Source organism: Bombus affinis, chromosome 11 (genome assembly GCF_024516045.1).
Source record: "Bombus affinis isolate iyBomAffi1 chromosome 11, iyBomAffi1.2, whole genome shotgun sequence".
NCBI classification, from domain to species: Eukaryota; Metazoa; Arthropoda; class Insecta; order Hymenoptera; family Apidae; genus Bombus; species Bombus affinis.
In genome coordinates this window covers 7,400,260-7,418,920 of record NC_066354.1, presented here as the reverse complement: position 1 = coordinate 7,418,920, position 18,661 = coordinate 7,400,260, and the positions used below count along the sequence as shown (strand labels likewise).

The following is an 18,661-nucleotide window of genomic DNA, read 5'->3' as shown; positions in this document are numbered from 1 at the left end:
TGCCAGTCACAACTCAGGTATTGCAGTAAGTTTTTATAAACCGTTTACTTGTCGAGAAATAATTTCTTCGTTGAAAAAAATGCGCATATTGATAACAATAAACCAACCATCATATTTAACTTGAAGCGTTTCAATTTGATTAGCGCATCTTAAACGAAAACTAAGAAATACATACACACGTTACGAAGCGGAGCTATCACCATAGCACTGTAAACAGAACGAGATTGTATTGTATGATTACTCGACACTTAAAATGTCCGTGACTGAAGAGAGAATTCAAGAATTAAACAGACGATTTCTGGAATTTATGAGTAAAAACGAGAATGTGGAAGGTGCGACTAAAGAAATTTATGATGATCTCCTGGATGAGGTTTTAATGGGATTTGTTTTTGATGTACATCGAACTACAAAAACTGGTAGTTCTGATGTAGAAGAAGGCATACCTGATGACGAATCTTACGCTATTGTAGGTGAGTAAATGGTAAAGAAATATTATTAAGGATATCAATAACTAGACTTCAATAATCAGGTTATGTTTATTTACTACCAAAATGTTTATATTTGACAAATACTTTTAAGTATATTAAATTATGTTAAAGTAGCTATTTTTACAATGATTATTGTTTTTATATAATTTATCTAATTGTAAAATGTCTTAAAGATTCTCCAGGATTGGATGTTTTTGGACAACATCCTGTCAAGAAATCCCAAGAATGCAATTGCCCAAATTGTGATAGAGGAGTTGCAGCTTGTCGTTTTGCAACTCATTTAGAGAAATGTATGGGCATGGGACGAAATAGTTCAAGAATTGCATCAAGACGCATAGCAAATAATTCGAAAGATCTCAGTAACTTCAGTGGTGTTATAAGCGATGATGATGATGATGTTGATTGGAGCTTAAATAATGATAAGCGTAAACGCAGGAAAGATCGTAATGGTATAAAAAGAACAAAACAACAAAAAAGTAATCAAAGGAATGGGGAAACTGTAAGCGAACATATTCATAGCAGTAATGAGAATTCTCCATCAAATTACGAAAATATGTCCTTGGAAGATAAAAGGATTTTATTAACACAAATCTGTGGAGTAATATCAGAGCACACAAAAAAGTTATGTACAAGATCTATGCGGTGTCCACAACATACAGAAGATCAAAGGAAAGAAATGAGAGCAAATTTAGAATCTGGAAACAATATACAACCTAGTCAAGATAATCTTCATGTCGATGTAGACACCTATGAAGAAGGAGATGGACAAAATTTAAGAGAAGCATTAGCGCGTTGGGATCGTGAGGGATCAAGTCACTCGAGTCCAGCGGATTCAACATCTACCACATCTACATCTTCAATAAGTAGAAAACGAGAAACAAAATCAAAAGGAAAAGGCAAAGGTTCCAAACGCGATCGCGGTTCGCCCATTTCACAAGGAGATTAAAATTAGTTTGTTTAATTCATTTTTTAATTTTATGAATTTTCTAACAGGGAAAGTTATGTAACAATAATGTTCCTATGCATTGTATAAAGCTTTAATAATATTTATCCACCACAAAAATATCTATTAATTCTATCCAATGTTTGGTAGATTTTTAAGAACTTGTAATTTAAATACGTACATACAATAATGATTGTTATAATATGTAACCAATACATACACATATAATATAATGCTTCAATTTTGTTAAATGTTTCGTTATTTTGATACCAGGAGGCGCTACGTTTGAAATACCTGGAACATGAGTTATATTACCTATATTACTACTTACTAATTCATGGTGATAGGTACTGACGTACGCTATTTTTCATAAAAAATTACTCAGTTGACGCAAAGTTACTGTAAGTGTTTCAGTAGAATAATAAGCAATTTTAAGTTGCATTACAAAATAAATATGTTAAATATTCAGTTAAGTACCGCTTCTGGAATAAAACAGATTCTTACTACCAATACTCCTTTGAAGATTTATGAACTACATGAACAAATCGAAGGATTAGCAGTATGTATACGTATAGTATTAGTTGTTCTAACCTTAAAATAATTTGTTTAACGTCGAAAAAGAATTTTAATAATGATTAGTAAAACTTGTTGCAGGAAAACTTTTACATCGTATACAATGGGAGACTCGTAGATGAAAATGTTACTTGCCATGATGGTTATATTTCCATTATACCGCGATTGTTTGGCGGGAAAGGGGGATTTGGTTCCATGCTACGAGCAATTGGAGCGCAAATCGAAAAAACTACAAATCGTGAAGCTTGTAGAGATTTAAGTGGACGCAGACTTCGTGATATCAACGAAGAAAAAAGACTAAAAGCTTGGATCGAGAAACAAGGAAAACGAGAAGAAGAAGCAGCAGAACGTAAAAAGAAAAAATTAGAAAGACTTTGCACTGAACCTAGACACGAATTTAAAGATCAAACTTACGAACGCGAAAGATCGGTTCTTACAGAAAGAGTTGGAGATGCAGTTGAAGAAGGTTTCAAAGTTGCTACTTCTGGAATAAAAAGAAAATGTGACACAGAACTAAAACCAAATAAAAAGAAAATTTTGCTAGATCTTGATATTGATTCAGATGAATTAGATAGTTCTGATGAAGATGACGAAGGTAATAAAGATTCTGAAGCAAAAGATAATAGAAATAAGAAATAGTAACATAAGCAAGAAAACTAAATATAGCTGAAGAGCTTATAAATTAAAATACATTTTTAGTACTGTAATTTATTAATAAGCGATTTAAATTATTCATACAGAACTTCTCATGTATGCTAAAATTATTTGATATTTTTGTTCGATATGATAAAGTAATGTAATTCTTATAGTGTTAGATCATATGACCTGTTCAGAGGCTACATTGATAAACTCTGTATATATCAAAAAAATATTCATGATATTACAAATATTGCTCTTTAAATTGATATTAGAATTTACCATCATGTACTGTCATATTCTTCCAATACGTGAACTTATGGAAGTAAGACAATTGTTCTTGTAAATTGAATTATCATGTACTTATATAGGTAATAGATCATGTATTTAGGTAATGAAATTAACAAATTGTGGAGTTGATCAATTTGGCTGCTGAAAGGCTTATTTATTGACTAGAATATAGGAATAAAATTAATTTGTATACACATATTTTAAATGTTATATTGTACAAATATAAGCTTAATGTTTAAAATGTATAGACATAGGGTAACTTTGTTGACGTTTTTTTAAAACTCCTTTACTATAGGTTAAAATATCCTCCATGCAACTAATTCGTTAGATAGTTTTACTCCTATTGCAAATAAAGCTACTGATGTAATAAGCGACTTCAAAAAGTCATTTACAAGTACTTTATTGTATTTGCAATGTTGTAGCCATTTATAAAGATCTCTTATGTATCTTGACCCAATTAAATATAGATAATTATTTTCAGTATATTTGTCTTTAATTTGCTTATCTATTGTATGCATCAGAGCACCCAGGCAAACGTAATAATAAGATCTACACTTTTTGTTCGAAATATGCTGAAAATATGTAATTATTATCGATTTATTCCATTTAGCTGTTTAAAATATATTTAAAAGATAAGGAACCAGATGTTTTGTAAATGAATCTCACATTTTTCCGAACTTTCTCTTTCTTAATGGACACTGTATCCGTTAACGTAGGCAATGATAATGTACAAATATTATGTTTCACAGCCATTTTCAATCTTTTTCGTTCCAAAATTTTATATATTTAATTACATCGTTATATAAGATTCAAAATTTTGTGTACAAACGAAACTAAAGAACATCGGAGCCGATATTCTTCTGTTCAATACAAAATTTCTCCTATCAAAGAAGAATAAAAAATAAAAGATATATTTCAGACGCTTGATCTTTGGTATATGTATTGCTTTTCGCTCCTATTTATAGTACTGCATAAGGAAAAATATACTGTTGTAATAATGTCTATAAGGCAATTGTACATAATATATGTATATACACACACATATAAGTGCACTTATAAAATAAATTAAAAAAAATATATCCTAAAATATATCCATTTTATATCTATAAATGTACATAATATACAAATTTATAAACCGCTTGGAATTAAACACAAACGTGTTCTTCTCTACTTCTCTCTCTGTCCCTCTAAAGCCATACTTGACTAATTTTTTCATGATTTATTTATGTCTTTTCGATTAAGCATAAATAATTTGTGTTTGAAAATTTAAATTAAACTGATAATTGAAATAGCAAAAGACATTTTTAATCATTCGAAGCCTGAGAAAGTTATTGTTTTATAAAGGAATAAAAAGAAGGAAGAATAATTATATTCGATAGATATTAAAATAGTGGGAGAAGCAGTTGACCATGGTTGTAGACAAACCATTTGCTATATAGTCGGCATCCTCAACTCGAACGTGATGGATGTCACTCTCTGAATCGCTCGTGAAGTACATATCAAAGCCACAATAATTCAGAAACTATACGTGAAATCTAATACTTTGGTTTTTCTCAACAACTGTTATCATTTTATGCGTTAAAATGATTAAGTTATTTGCTTTTGGCATTTTGCAAGCTATGATGCTTGTTGCAGTCGCTCGTAAGTTATTAATTGTCTTTTTAAATAATTTTGTAACACATTAGTCATACATTTAATTGATTGGAATTAGTTTTTTTTCATTATAAACTTTTATTAAACATTATAAGCTTTTATTTCTTCTATATGCTTCAAAGACGGTTTTTATAATGTTAGATTTAAAAATCAATAATGAAAAATTGAACAATAGTCAAAGAATAGTAGTCATTACAGATTATTTATAATTGTTCAATGTGTTGTGTTTCTTTGAATAGCATGAAATTACAATGCTACGGAACGCATCACTGTATTTTAATTTCAACGAATATAACGAATAAAATACAAAGACATCAGTTTACGGCAAATTTATATTCTTATGATCGATCTACTGCAAGCATAAACTGTTAATAATTATTTCTTCTCATATATTAAAGACAACTTTCTTTTTTAGAATTTCAAGGACAATCGAATTGTGTGTCACTTTATGGTGTATCCGGTCAATGCATCGGATTACGTCAATGTCCACAAATACTGAATATTCTTCAAACACGACCCCTTACACCACAAATAATAGATATATTAAGACAATTACAGTGCGGTTTCGATAGTCCTGACAACCCTCGAGTATGTTGCCCTATACAAAACGGAAATATCAATACAGCAACTCGGAGCAATGAATCTCGTATTGATGATAACACCGGAATAAATTCGAATTCTTGGCAACAAAATACCAACAATCAAAATCTACAATACGATATTTTTAACAATCCTTTGCTTCCTACTGAATGCGGCAAAGATTTAACTCAAAGGATCGTCGGTGGAGAACGCGCAGGTCTCGACGAATATCCATGGATGACACTCTTGGAATACCTTACATGTAAGAAGTTAAAAACAGATAGGATGCTCTAAAAGTAGTTAACGCAAACACGGAAATAATTAAAATAAAATTATATTTTTCAGTAAATGGAATGTATACAGCTTGTGGTGGAGTCCTTATAAGTCAGCGTTATGTTCTAACGGCAGCTCATTGTGTCAAAGGCAAAGATATACCAAGTACATGGCGACTGCGAAGTGTCCGTTTAGGCGAATACAATACCGATACCAATCCTGATTGCATTAAGGACGATGAAAACAGCCAAATTTGCGCGGACGAAATCGTGTCGGTTGAAATCGAAGAACAAATTGCTCATGAGAATTACCGGCCACGATCAAGAGATCAGAAATATGATATCGCTCTGCTAAGATTGTCCCGTGATGTTACGTTTACCAATTACATAAAACCTATTTGTCTGCCACCAAATGCTTCTCTCGGACAAAGGCTATCTGTTGCCGGCTGGGGAAAGACAGAGAACGGTTCATCGTCGAACATAAAGCTAAAACTTACGTTGCCTATAGTTGACGAAGTACAATGCCAGATGACTTATGGAAACGTAGGAGTGGCGTTGGGTTACGGGCAGATTTGTGCCGGTGGACAAAAGGGTAAAGATTCGTGTAGAGGAGATTCTGGTGGATCTTTAATGGCTGTAGAACGAGATCAGAATGGTAGCGCTAGATGGGTAGCTGTTGGTGTTGTTTCCTTTGGACCATCACCTTGCGGTATGCCTGGATGGCCTGGCGTTTATACCAGAGTAATTGATTTTGTACCCTGGATACTCAGCAAAATGAGACCTTGATATCTATATTGAAATTATTCGTCCAATCTCCATCTAATCTTTATACGTGTAAAATTGTAAACGCATACGCGCAACGATGAAAGGAAGGTGAATTAAAAGATATATAATATATATCATTTGTTAAATAATATGAAAGAAGATATAACGTTCTTGATTTTATGAAAAAAAATTATTTTTGTTCTCTAGTGATAGGGTTACGTTACATCAATAATATAACTAATAACTATCGGTTTCAGAGGTTATCGATTCTCTAGGTCATACAAACATCATGCAAGATATACGTGTACAATTATTTTTATATTTTTCCTTAATAAACGAAGTGCATGTTATTTTTAAAACAGTATGCGGAAATTATCAAGGGCATGATTTGTCTACCGCGAAACTTATCGTCTTCTGTATGACGTAAAGCGTGCAATGTTAGAATTGGAAATCCCTGAATTGTCTTAATAAGCCAACCCACAAAGTCAGAATGATGAAACTTACTCTCAGAAATACATTTTATGAATATATATATATATGTGACTTATTTCAACATCAGCAAATATATAACGCAGAAGAAAATATATTTTTATTTCGATGCTTTACTTCATTATGAAATTATCAATAGGTCAATAAAGCTAATAGATATCTGTCGATACAATATAACGTTCCTATTAGTCGAGAACATTTTCCTTATAACCCCTTCCCTCTAGATATTTTTTCCAATCGAAAGGCTCTTCGGACTCAGCAGATGGCAGCAGTTAGTACGTTGAAGACACTTCGCGCGAGTCCATTCTCTGCAAAAGTAATAAAAGTAAACAGATTTTGAAACTGGTTTGTCCGCTTCATTGCTGGTTTGAAAGATCTTAAGTACGACTTTATTATTTTTCTAAATATTGTTGTTTCTTGCTTTCAATCGGAAGAAGCGGAATAAGTAAAGGAATCGAGAAAGAATTTGTAACCGAATATTACCTGAGTTAAAAAAATACAAATCTTCAAACTTGTTTCAAGAAAAAGAAAAAGATAGCTTTGACGATAGCTTTGACGATAGTTTCGTAATCAACATGATTAATCATTTACTTTTAGTCGGAATTTTGGTTTTATGCGGAGTCAGTGCGCGTGAGTGGGATTTCCTAAATACTTACTCGCAATATAGCAATAATCCTCATACGATTACTAATTATTCTCAAGCATGTTAACAATCATGTTACAGATTTATCTCCATACAAAACTACTCTTATTCTTTTACATTTTTGTTCAACGAAAATTAATATATTAAGTGGTTATTGCGAAAAAAGAAATAATTTATATAGGCATTACTGCTGAAAAGTAAAAATTTTGTTCGATTGATATACGTATAACAAGCTTCTATTAACATATCACGCGCGTAATATCTCACTTGCATCTTATTTGTGATTGTGATCGGTACCGTATACAACAACTGGAGAGAGATACACTTATGAAACGTTACTCTGAATACTAACGACACGCGACGTTTCTTCTTTCGTAGTATTAATAACACTACATATACTTTGAATCTAATTCGATAATCCGAGCAATCCACTTCTGTAAACGATGGATTTTTTTTATAGGAGATATATGTACCACGCCACAGAATAAAACTGGTGTTTGCATCAATATACACAGTTGTCAACCAATTGTAGAGATTCTTAAACGACAAAAACCATTGTCACAGGAAACTTATGATTATTTGATCAGTTTACAATGCGGATTTGAGAATAAAGATCCCAAAGTGTGTTGCGAACAGGTAAACATTTTATGCAACCGTTATGATCAACATTTGTGCTCTTCTGATATAAAATGAAACGCGTTACGACAAAATATTACAATTTTAGCGTTCGTTAATAACTGAATCCACAACCACAACGACAACCACAACCACAACAGAAAATCCGTTGTTTACTCCCGATCCCCCAGACGTCACGAATCATCCGAATTTACCATTACTGGATCATAATTTGTGCGGCCCAATATCGCAAGAAAAGATTTTTGGTGGTAACAAAACACGCATATTTGATTTTCCATGGATGGTATTGCTCGCCTACAATACTGGGAAACAAATCCCAGAATTCAAATGCGGAGGATCGTTAATCAATAAACGATATGTACTCACCGCTGCTCATTGTATTACAATGCTACCGAGTGGTAAGTCGATCGTAAAATGTATTACTGATGAATTCATTTGGTTCAATATTTTATTCAGAATCAATATCTTAGATTTTACATTAATCGGAGTACGACTAGGAGAGCATAATTTGAATACTGAGCGCGACTGTGACAAAGACGAAGATGGTATCGAAATCGTTTGCGCTGAAAGATATCAAGATATCGGTATAGAAAGTACCCACTTTCACCCACAATATTCAAGAGCGAAATTACAAAATGACATTGGTTTACTGCGACTGGATCAGGACGCCGATTTTAGACCACAAAATGTGCGGCCTATTTGTATGCCAATCGGATCAGCTGCAACTTTGACTAGAAAAAAAGTAAATGCGATAGTAAAACACGAGCATTTTTCCATGTCACTTTTCTTTTTTCTAATCGTAGATACTGATGATTCTTACGTTTTATGATAGGTAATAGTAACGGGTTGGGGCGCAACTGAACGTGGACCACACAGTCCGGACTTGCTGCAGGTTCAGTTACAATTAATAGCCACAGATAAATGTGCAGAAATGTATGAAAGACAGGCGCGAATTTGGTACAAGCAAATGTGCGCGGGCGGTAAAAGCGGTATGGATTCTTGTTCGGGAGATAGCGGTGGGCCACTTCAGGCTCCAGGAAATTATAGCCATAATTTAAAATTCATTCAATATGGAGTTGTCAGTTTTGGACCTCGCATGTGTGGTATGACAGGAACACCTGGAGTTTATACAAAGATTGTGTATTACCTAGATTGGATTTTAGATACTATCAGGGCATAAAATATACACACATAATATTGAAATTGTTGTTAATATTTTTAAAATTAAGAATTGATTTTTTAAACATCGAATAAAAATTAATCTGGTAATTTCAAAGCGCTTTATTTATAAATTCTTTTTCTGCTATAAATATTGTATTAAGATTATACATAAGTCTAATTATTTGTATCGTATAGTTCGTACCGTTTCAATCTGTTTCCTAATAACATTGAAATAAATTTTTACTGATTTTATTTTTTGTTTAAATATAGTGTAAAATACGTGAAGAAATATAAAGATAAAGAAAAAAGACATATGTTTCCCGTACATGTTCCTCTTATATTATACATGTATGTAATCACTTTAAGGTTTTCAGTCACCATCTGATTACGATTAATTCCAATTAATAGTTGTCAAATTGCTTAATGAACAGCTGATAACCTTCTCTCTGTATTATATTTGTTGCTCTGTGTCGCATTTTCATTCCGATCATCGATAGAGATTAAACATTCATTATCACATAATTTATCGTTTTTATTTTTATCTTCGATCAGCTCTGCGGTTTCATTTATAGAGACTTTCAATTGACTACGATCTCCTTTTCTTTTCGAAAGTGAAACTTGAGATTTAGTTATCGACTTTTCAGATGATTGCGATATAGACGTATTAGATGAATTTAAAGACTGACTCGCTGATAAGAAAGTATGCGACGAACTAGTTGACGATCCGGAATCCGATCTAGAAATGTTTTCGTAATTTATATACGAATTTACAGTATTCAATGCTTGTCTATATTGCTTTTTCTTTTTCTTTTGTTGCAACATTTTTGAACAACTAACATTCTGTTGTCCTTGTGTCAACGACTGATAACTCTACAAGGATATTGTCATAAGTGATTACTTCCTCGATATTTATAATTATTATTATTATTAGCAATAATAGTGGTAATAATAATAATGACAGTAGTTTATCTTAAATTCTCTCCTCCCAAAAAAAAAAAAAAAATAAATTTTATGCACCTGAGAATGACGTTCAAAAAGTGTTGGTATTTGTGTTACGCGATCCAGCATCATTTCCATCTGCAATCGATGACGTTCCTCTTGTTCACGCGCTTCATCGCGACGGAGTAAAGTTCGAATACTAAGATCTCTTTCGTGCTCGTGCCTTACAATTGAAATTTATGTAGTCATAACAATATAAAGAGTAATTTCTAATCTTTACTATCGCACAACACCCCATTGAAGAAAACAAGCAAATAAGTATTTATTTTTAAAAATCGCACCTCGCAGCAGATCTCAAAGCTCGCCATACTGGATTACGTCCAATCAAAGATTGTCTAATTTTTGCTGTTTGTTCTCGACGTCTTTCTTCCATTTTTTCCCTTATTTCACGTTCCAATTTTTCTCTATAATATAAATACAAGTGCAATCATTTTCTTCCCTTATAATATAAATCAAAGACACATATGTATTTGTTATATTATGTGTTATACCGTGATACTTGACATCTTAAAATTGCTGCTAAATTATTTCCTCGTATTGGCAAAATAGGCATCGTTGGTTTATGTGTTTCTAGTGGCGTTAAATTATTATCTGACAGTTGCGAAACATTCTTATCTTTAACGTCTTCGTTGCAATTTTTAACTGTGTTCTGTAAACGTGTGCACGCAGATTTAACGCGTTCTCGTCTAGCCATTGATGGCGGTAAAGACGATGACTTCATTAATTGCGCTGCTCTTAACTGTTTTTGTAACTGCCTGAAAATTGTGCTGCTTTTTAGTTAATCGAATATAGGACGAGAACTGTATATACTGTATTGACCTGTAATATTCGTCTTCGAGCATACGGTCGTATATTTCTGTGCTGAAAAGATTCTTTGGTACTGGTTTAGCCTTAAACTTCGTATTCATGTTAACACTTTTGCTACGAATTTCTGGGCTAGATCTTGCTAAAAATCGCCAAGCTCGACGATCACATTCGAGCCTAAAAGGACGTACCTGGGACATTAAATTTAACGCACTTTCTTCACGGATTATACGACTCCTAAAAGATAAATGCTCGTGATAACTGTAGATTTATTACTATACATAGAATTAAAGCCGAAATATATTCGATACTATGAATTATATTGGAAAATATTTCAAATAAAATTTCAATGCCTTCAAGAGGGACATATTCTAATGTTATTAATTATTCTCTACGTAGGCGTGTAAAGATCATGTGAAGATCAACTTTTTTTTTTAAATGAAATGAAAGACAAGGAAGAATGTAAAGTGGTACTTTTGTATTTGTTTTTCTTGTTTCTCATACAACAGCTTTTACAAAATAAACATTAAAATATCTTCAAAATTAAACAAACGAACTTTTCAACATACATAGATGTATACTTTTTTGTAGCGAATGTCCAAATGAATTAATTAATGTATTAAAAAATATGTGATTCTATTTAAAAAATATCGATGACCTTCACATGTCCTCACCTATGAAAAAACTAATACGTTATGTTCACCTATGAAAAAACTAATCATATCAAATTATGTCTCTCTTATATACTTGAAACATTTCTAAATATTATAGAAAACAAGTGAGATATTGCAAGTAATAAAGTTAGGTAGACCATCCTGTATATTGATAAAAACGAAAAGTATTATTATATATGAAAGACATAAATAAACACAAACCGTTCTTCCTTTTCAGCCAATAATTTGTCATAAAGTGGAATTTTTGATGTTAGCGGAATTGGTCTCACACGTCGTTTTCTACGCAGACTTTTCTTATTACTTTTTAAATTTTTGCATTTTTGTTCCTCCATTCCAGTATGTGCCATATATTTTCCTGCTTCTTCTCTAAAGCATATAGTAGCGTATTATTAACTTCATGTGAATAAATGTTTAATTTGCTGTTACAGAAAATATAGTTCCTCACCGTACAGTAAAACTAAATGGCTTAGGTACGGTAGGGTGCCATTCCTTTGCAATATTGGCAGGCAAACTTCTTGTTTCTATACTGTCTGTATCACTTTCAATATTATCATTGCTACTTAATTTATTCCATGTGCTCCAATTTTTATTATTCAAATATATCTTTTTCTTACATACTGTTCCATTTTCTTCATATCTTCTACTACATTTGGAAATATCAATAATTACAGCCTTAATAAAATACAAGAAATTTGCTTCTACATAATTATATATACCTATTTGTCAAAAGATCCTGATCTTCTGAGAGTTCATTAAATTTACTAGAAAGAAAAAGTAAAGGACTAGGAGTTCGAGATTCTTCTAAGTAACACTTTTTGCCATTTAATGTTAAATCATTAATTTCATTCTTACTTTTAATCCTTAATTTTTTATTATATTTAGGTACAGAAAATTTAGGCACATTTGCATTTTCATGATCGATCAATGAATTTTGTAAATTTTTCAACAATAATTTTTGTTTCCTTTTTAAGTAATCAACTTTTTGCTTAAACTGCTCATTTGATAAATGATAAACTTGATCATAGTTTGGTATACTGTCCAAAAATTCTAAAAAGTTGTCCATAATTTCTGTAGGACTTGATATTCCAGATTCACTAATAAGTTGATCACCTTTCATAAGATTTATTTTATGTTTATTATAAAGATTATTATCTTCTTTGTCTTTTTTAGATCCAATGCGTTCATAAGAAGGAATTGGTTGCCCACTGTAAGGATCTACTGGAACTTTTATACAAGAATTGTAAAAAGACATACCTCTGTGCTCTGTCATTGCCTATTATAACAAATAAATTTGTACTATTATATTTATGTTTTAAGTCAAAATTAATAAATTTTATTTGATATACGATTGCTTATTTATCAATTTCTTTCTCTAACGTTGAACAAAACATATTTTAAGTGTATACTAGTTTGTTGTATTCAAAAATTTAATTTTATTATTTAACTTTAATTTTAATATTTGAATGAATGAATCAATATAACTTATAAGACAAATTATTATATATATTTAAGATAAATTATTATAAATCATTTCTACAAACACACACACACACACACACACACATAAATAAACCTTAATACTTACCTTTGAATTTTATGATGGAATATTAACGATATTTATTTATTTAACTATACATAGGTTTAAAAATCAGAAATAAAAAATTGTAATTTAATTGTATATATTATTAATTTGTATTTATTATATAATACATTTGTTAAATTTCCTGAAATTTGAGTCTGGTTCTTTATAAGGTTCTAATCGGTTCACACAACAACTCCTGGAAAAGATCAATATAACCTCGTTATATTCATCACCATGGTGAATAAAATGTTACACTAATAAAGATCTTTTTACAATAATTAGTTAAAAATTAATAAAATTAAACGTATTAACATTTAAATTAGAAAAAATAAGTAATTTATTGTTTACAGAAATAATTGAAGTTGCTGTATGAATATATTAATAATTACAATTATATAAATTTCAATCACACATTCTGAATTATACGAGTTTCATTTTATACGAATTTCAAAGAATTCATTTATATACATTTCAAACATTATACTATATCAGAAAAAAATATCATCATTTAAAATTTACTATTACTAAATATCAAATAATAGATTATTATTACTAAAATATATATGAATACTAAAACGTTTTGTTATGCCATTATTTGTCATAAAATGATACGAAGCGTTTTCATATGCAGATTTCAATAAAATAAAGCATTACAAAATTTGTTAATATGACAAGTATTAAATGATCTGGATAAAACTATGTACCAAGATACTGATTAAAATAACACATTTAAATAATTAAAGAATTCAAATAATTCTATTAAAATAACTGTATAAATAAAATAATTTTATGGATTAAGTGAAATTGAAAAAGATTTGTATTTAATATATTTTTGATGTGATTTATTTTAAAGTAATTTCATTCTGCGTTATAAATTATATGTATTTAGAGTATATAAATAAAAGGAAAATGGCGACTTTTATGAAAACGGTAACATATTTTGATGTTTTATCATCAGCTTTAAAAAGATATAAATATGTTATTCCTAATGGATCAATGCTAGTGACGAGAAATTATTCTATCTCTGCCCAAAACCATGAAAATTATGATATTATTATTACTGGAGGTGGTATGGTTGGAACCACACTTGCATGTGCAATAGGTTAACTTTTTTACTTATTTATAATCATATATAACAATATTTTTAGTGTTTACCAAAGATTTGATAAATAACATACTTGATGAATGTTTCTTTACGTCTTGCAATAGCAAATAATAGGAAACTTGAATGTAAGAAGATTCTTTTGTTGGAAAGTGGTAAACAATTCGAATATAAATTTCAAGAAGAATATTCCAATCGTGTGGTTGCTTTAAATCAACAAACACGTACCTTACTTTCAAGCATAGGAGCTTGGCAACACATTGCAGCAACACGTTATTGTACTGTGCGAAAAATGCAGGTATTGAAACATTGATAATAGTAACAAACAACAGTTTCACAGTAATGTTCCAAATATTGCAATTAAATATGAAATTTGTAGTAGGTTTGGGATGCATGCTCTGATGCTATGATAGTATTTAATGAAGATTACTTGAATGAAGAAATTGCTTATATAGTTGAAAATGATCTATTATTACATGCAGTCAATAAACAGTTGATAAATAAAGAAAATGTAAACGTAATTTATAACTCTAAAGTTGAAAATATTAAATTACCTAAAATACCAGAAGAAAATGCAGAAATACAATTAGAAGATGGAACAAGATATAAGGCTAAGTTATTGGTAAGTAAATAATACTCATAATTTAAATGGTTTAAATACTATACATTATAGTGAGTTATTACTCTCTCTTACAATACTTTCGACTCTATTAGTTAACATATCCAAACGTGTAGCAATATTGAAAGAACATCTTTTTAGTTCTGCAGCTAATTCATTCAATTGTTGATTATTATCAGTGGAAGTACTACTATAAAGTCGATTTAATCTAGAAGTATCCATTCCTATATTATATGCATTATATATTGATGTTCCTTTTGTTTTCACATTCCTATGTTTTCTTTCAATTACTAAGCGATAGATAGCTTTTATTAATTCTTGTGGTAAACGTTTCTCACGGGGGTCATTAGGACGAATATAAATTGCACAATAATGAGGTGGATGTAACAGAAGCGCACCCCGTCTGCATGCTTTCATTATAGCATTTGGTGCATGGTCTAAAAGTTTGGAAAATAACATGTGTTCCAAGTGTGCTACTAATTCTGCTCTGCGTACTAATCCATCCAATCCAGCACATCTTCTTAATTCTTGTATATCTGACACTGCAAGACCCATCATTAAATTTGCCAAAATTACTGTTACTAAAATGACAAAACTTAGAAACATGAAGTGCGCAGTACCAGAATATTCAATTGGTGCTTCTGTACTAATGAATATATCTTCAAATTCTAATTCTCCAGACATCATCACAATACTTTTCAACAAAGCAATTAATGGATATTTAAATGAATCATTTTTAAGTAATACATTGAAACCTAAAGAAAACCCTATTATAAGAAATATGTAGGCACCAAGAAATTTAAAAAAGTTAATTGATACTTGAGTAAACATTTGGATATAAAGGCCAAACATTGGAAATTTTCCAACCACCATCATTAATACTATCCAAATTAATAAAATACTCACAGCAGCTACATGATGTTGCCAACCATGACATTGCCATCCAGGACAATGTTTTGGCATATTTAATACAATACTTGATAGTAATACAACACTCCATTGAAGCCAATTTTCCCATCTTTTAATATAACTGCATATACCATGAGCCATTTGAAAAAGTTCTTTACCAGCTATTGTGATAGTAAATATTAGTACTGGCCAAAAAACTATTCCTCTGAATTTTTCAACTACAATATATGCCGTAAAAAATGCAACAAATATGGAATGGAATATCAAACTTAATAAGAAAAATTTGCGAATTCTTAACCATTTTAAATAAAGGAAACTCTCACACAAAGGATGTTTCAATATATGTCTTTGTCCAGATTCCACCAAACATAGCATCAAATTTGTTTCTCCTCTGCCACCTGACACTAATGGTCTAAAATCTAATCTTAATTCACAATCAACATCACCTAACTCATGATCATGTAAAGAAATTGCTTGATCCAAGCGTGAGATAAATCGTGGTAATACATCTGGAGTTCTGCGCACAATAAAACTTAACGCAGATATACCACCCTTTGTTCTAGCAGTGAGATCTGCTCCTTTTGACAGTAACATTATTACTGTTGGTGAATTTTCATTTAACGCTGCAATATGTAAAGGTGTATAACCAAATTTGTCTGCTTTGTTGACTAAAGCACCAGCCTATTATGATAAAGAAATTATGTAGTTATGGATAGTTACATATATTTTATGTAGTATTCTTAAAGAGTAAATGAACCTGTAATAAAATTTTCACCAATTCGATTCCTCTAGCAGATTTTGTAACTGCAGCATGTAATGGAGTACGGCCATCATTGTCTTCGATGTTAACTTTTGCTCCAATATTCAGAAGCACATCTAATGTTTCCATAGATTGAGACAAAACTGCTAAGTGCATTGGTGTTTGTCCCCTTGCATTTTTTGCTTCGCATTCTGCCCCAGCATCTAATAGCAACTTTGTACATTCAGCACTACCTTCTTCAGCTGCTAGATGTAATGGTGTAGATTTCATAGAACCAAACCGAAATCTTACATCTGCTCCATAAGTTAACAATAGTTTTGTGCACATAACAGAACCCAAACCAGCTGCTACATGCAATGGTGTTTCTGTGTAAACCTATTTAATTGTCATATCTAAATATTAAATCTAAATAATTAGAAATATTTTAGTATTCATGAGTAAAAACCTGTGGGTTGTTAGGAGAGGCACCTGCTTCTAATAAAGCTTTGACACAATCTGCTGCATTATTTAATACAGCATAGTAAAGAGGGCTTTTTCCATGTATTCCAGCATTTACATCTGCTTGTGATTTTATTAAACATTTAACACAAGCAAGGTCTCCAGTAGCAGCAGCATAATGCAAAGGTGTATATTTTTTACCAAAATCCCATTCACATGGATTTGCTCCATGTTTCAGTAATTCTTCCAAAATTGTTAACGAAGCTGTACAAGCAGCTAAATGTAATGGTGTCCTATAAAATGAATGGATTCATATTTTGGAATTAGACTTTCCTATTATCTTTTACATACCTGCCATCACTATCTCTAGCTGAAATAATTGCATTTTTACTTTTTAGTAAAGCTTTGACCACATTTACATGACTTAAATAACAAGAAACTAGGAGACAAGTATTTGGCCATCTCAGGAAAAGTTGTAGTGCAGTTGTGTTTAAAGCTGCTTCATTTTCAATATTCAATAACGTATTTTGTATACATCTATATTAAACAGAGATTGAATTATATTTATTATAATTTTTATTATTGTGACTAATAATTAATGTACCCAGTTGAAAATGAAGATGTAGCAGTTTTTTGAATATTCACTGATAATTTGCTATCATCAATGTTTAAAAATTCATGTAAAACTTTATCCAAAATATCTCCATGCAAGGTAGGAATAACAGAAAGTGCATGCTTTCCTGCTGGAAGATCAGATAGAGCTAAAATAATTTCCTCTGTATTCCATGGTTGTTGATTTGTTATTTGTCTCTCTTTTATATGACATATAACAGGCTCAGAACTGTACTCAGAACTTATACTATCTTCTTCCATGTCGTTCATCCAAATATCTTCACAATCATCCTAGAATTATTGACATTTAATAAATAGCAACCAAACTTATATTATCAATTCATACTTACTATATAATTATTAACAGTAGAAGATAACGACATGATATTTGATCCTTCTTGAAAATTATGATTGTTCAAAAATTTATTTAGTAATGGTTTGTTGTTTAAAATTGACATTTTGTTTTAAATATCTTTTTACTTTTCTGTTGACACTTAGTAAATAGTAGAACATTAATTATATTTTTGCTCCTAATTTTACTACATACAAAATTTATGCTATATATCTTCAGTTTCAAGCACTTAAAAACTATTTTCAGTTGCCAGTATGGTTTGAAACAGGACCACACATGTTCTTTGGTGTTTATAAAACAGAACTGGCATATATTTAGCTCTGACTACTTCTTAACATATATGTATAGCAAGATAAAGTTCTAAATTATTAGATTCTTTCTTTTACAACATTTCTTCTGTTAATATAAGTAGAATATAAAATTTTTATTTTCATATAACTTCACTTTCAGAATATATTTCTGTGTATAATAGATAACATCATCCTTTGAAGACAAGATTGTACTTTGCATTTATTACATATAAATCAACAGATCAAGTTAAACAGTTTTTTCATTTCTTAAGCTGTTTTCAGGACTTATTTTTAATTTAACGTAAAACTATTATGCATATAAAAAATATACAATTTGTGATAAATAAATAAAAATGTACAAAAATATTATAATTTTATTGAAGGCAATTTT

The 18,661-nt window shown here is 30.6% G+C and overlaps 6 protein-coding genes across 6 annotated transcripts; 4 read left to right on the top strand and 2 right to left on the bottom strand.

Annotated features, from left to right (window-relative positions):
• LOC126921923 (ataxin-7-like protein 3) lies at window positions 1-2,115 on the top strand. Its single transcript, XM_050733991.1, has 3 exons — window positions 1-470; window positions 662-1,990; window positions 2,071-2,115. The coding sequence occupies exons 1-2, from the start codon at window positions 254-256 to the stop codon at window positions 1,432-1,434; spliced, it is 990 nt and encodes a 329-aa protein (XP_050589948.1). The 5' UTR covers window positions 1-253; the 3' UTR covers window positions 1,435-1,990; window positions 2,071-2,115.
• Window positions 1,886-3,076, top strand: LOC126922325 (replication stress response regulator SDE2). Its single transcript, XM_050734806.1, has 4 exons — window positions 1,886-1,990; window positions 2,086-2,599; window positions 2,814-2,965; window positions 3,032-3,076. Exons 1-4 carry the CDS (start codon window positions 1,886-1,888, stop codon window positions 3,074-3,076), a joined length of 816 nt encoding a protein of 271 aa, XP_050590763.1.
• On the bottom strand, window positions 3,065-4,107 carry LOC126921939 (uncharacterized). The gene is made up of 2 exons (XM_050734024.1): window positions 3,598-4,107; window positions 3,065-3,503 (listed from the first exon to the last, which is right to left on the bottom strand). Exons 1-2 carry the CDS (start codon window positions 3,682-3,684, stop codon window positions 3,228-3,230), a joined length of 363 nt encoding a protein of 120 aa, XP_050589981.1. The 5' UTR covers window positions 3,685-4,107; the 3' UTR covers window positions 3,065-3,227.
• Window positions 4,108-4,332: 225 nt separating this feature from the next.
• LOC126922324 (uncharacterized) lies at window positions 4,333-9,237 on the top strand. Its single transcript, XM_050734805.1, has 8 exons — window positions 4,333-4,572; window positions 5,000-5,425; window positions 5,509-6,216; window positions 7,137-7,319; window positions 7,793-7,968; window positions 8,057-8,366; window positions 8,439-8,710; window positions 8,801-9,237. The coding sequence occupies exons 1-8, from the start codon at window positions 4,515-4,517 to the stop codon at window positions 9,146-9,148; spliced, it is 2,481 nt and encodes an 826-aa protein (XP_050590762.1). The 5' UTR covers window positions 4,333-4,514; the 3' UTR covers window positions 9,149-9,237.
• LOC126922323 (uncharacterized) lies at window positions 9,235-18,380 on the bottom strand. The gene is made up of 15 exons (XM_050734804.1): window positions 17,979-18,380; window positions 17,621-17,919; window positions 17,368-17,553; window positions 17,024-17,309; window positions 16,576-16,953; window positions 14,973-16,499; window positions 14,524-14,694; window positions 12,323-12,879; window positions 12,052-12,249; window positions 11,808-11,972; window positions 10,948-11,169; window positions 10,620-10,883; window positions 10,410-10,532; window positions 10,147-10,291; window positions 9,235-9,999 (listed from the first exon to the last, which is right to left on the bottom strand). The coding sequence occupies exons 1-15, from the start codon at window positions 18,084-18,086 to the stop codon at window positions 9,550-9,552; spliced, it is 5,079 nt and encodes a 1,692-aa protein (XP_050590761.1). The 5' UTR covers window positions 18,087-18,380; the 3' UTR covers window positions 9,235-9,549.
• On the top strand, window positions 13,767-14,811 carry LOC126921936 (ubiquinone biosynthesis monooxygenase COQ6, mitochondrial-like). The gene is made up of 3 exons (XM_050734021.1): window positions 13,767-14,290; window positions 14,398-14,588; window positions 14,670-14,811. Exons 1-3 carry the CDS (start codon window positions 14,068-14,070, stop codon window positions 14,670-14,672), a joined length of 417 nt encoding a protein of 138 aa, XP_050589978.1. The 5' UTR covers window positions 13,767-14,067; the 3' UTR covers window positions 14,673-14,811.
• Window positions 18,381-18,661: the final 281 nt, after the last annotated feature.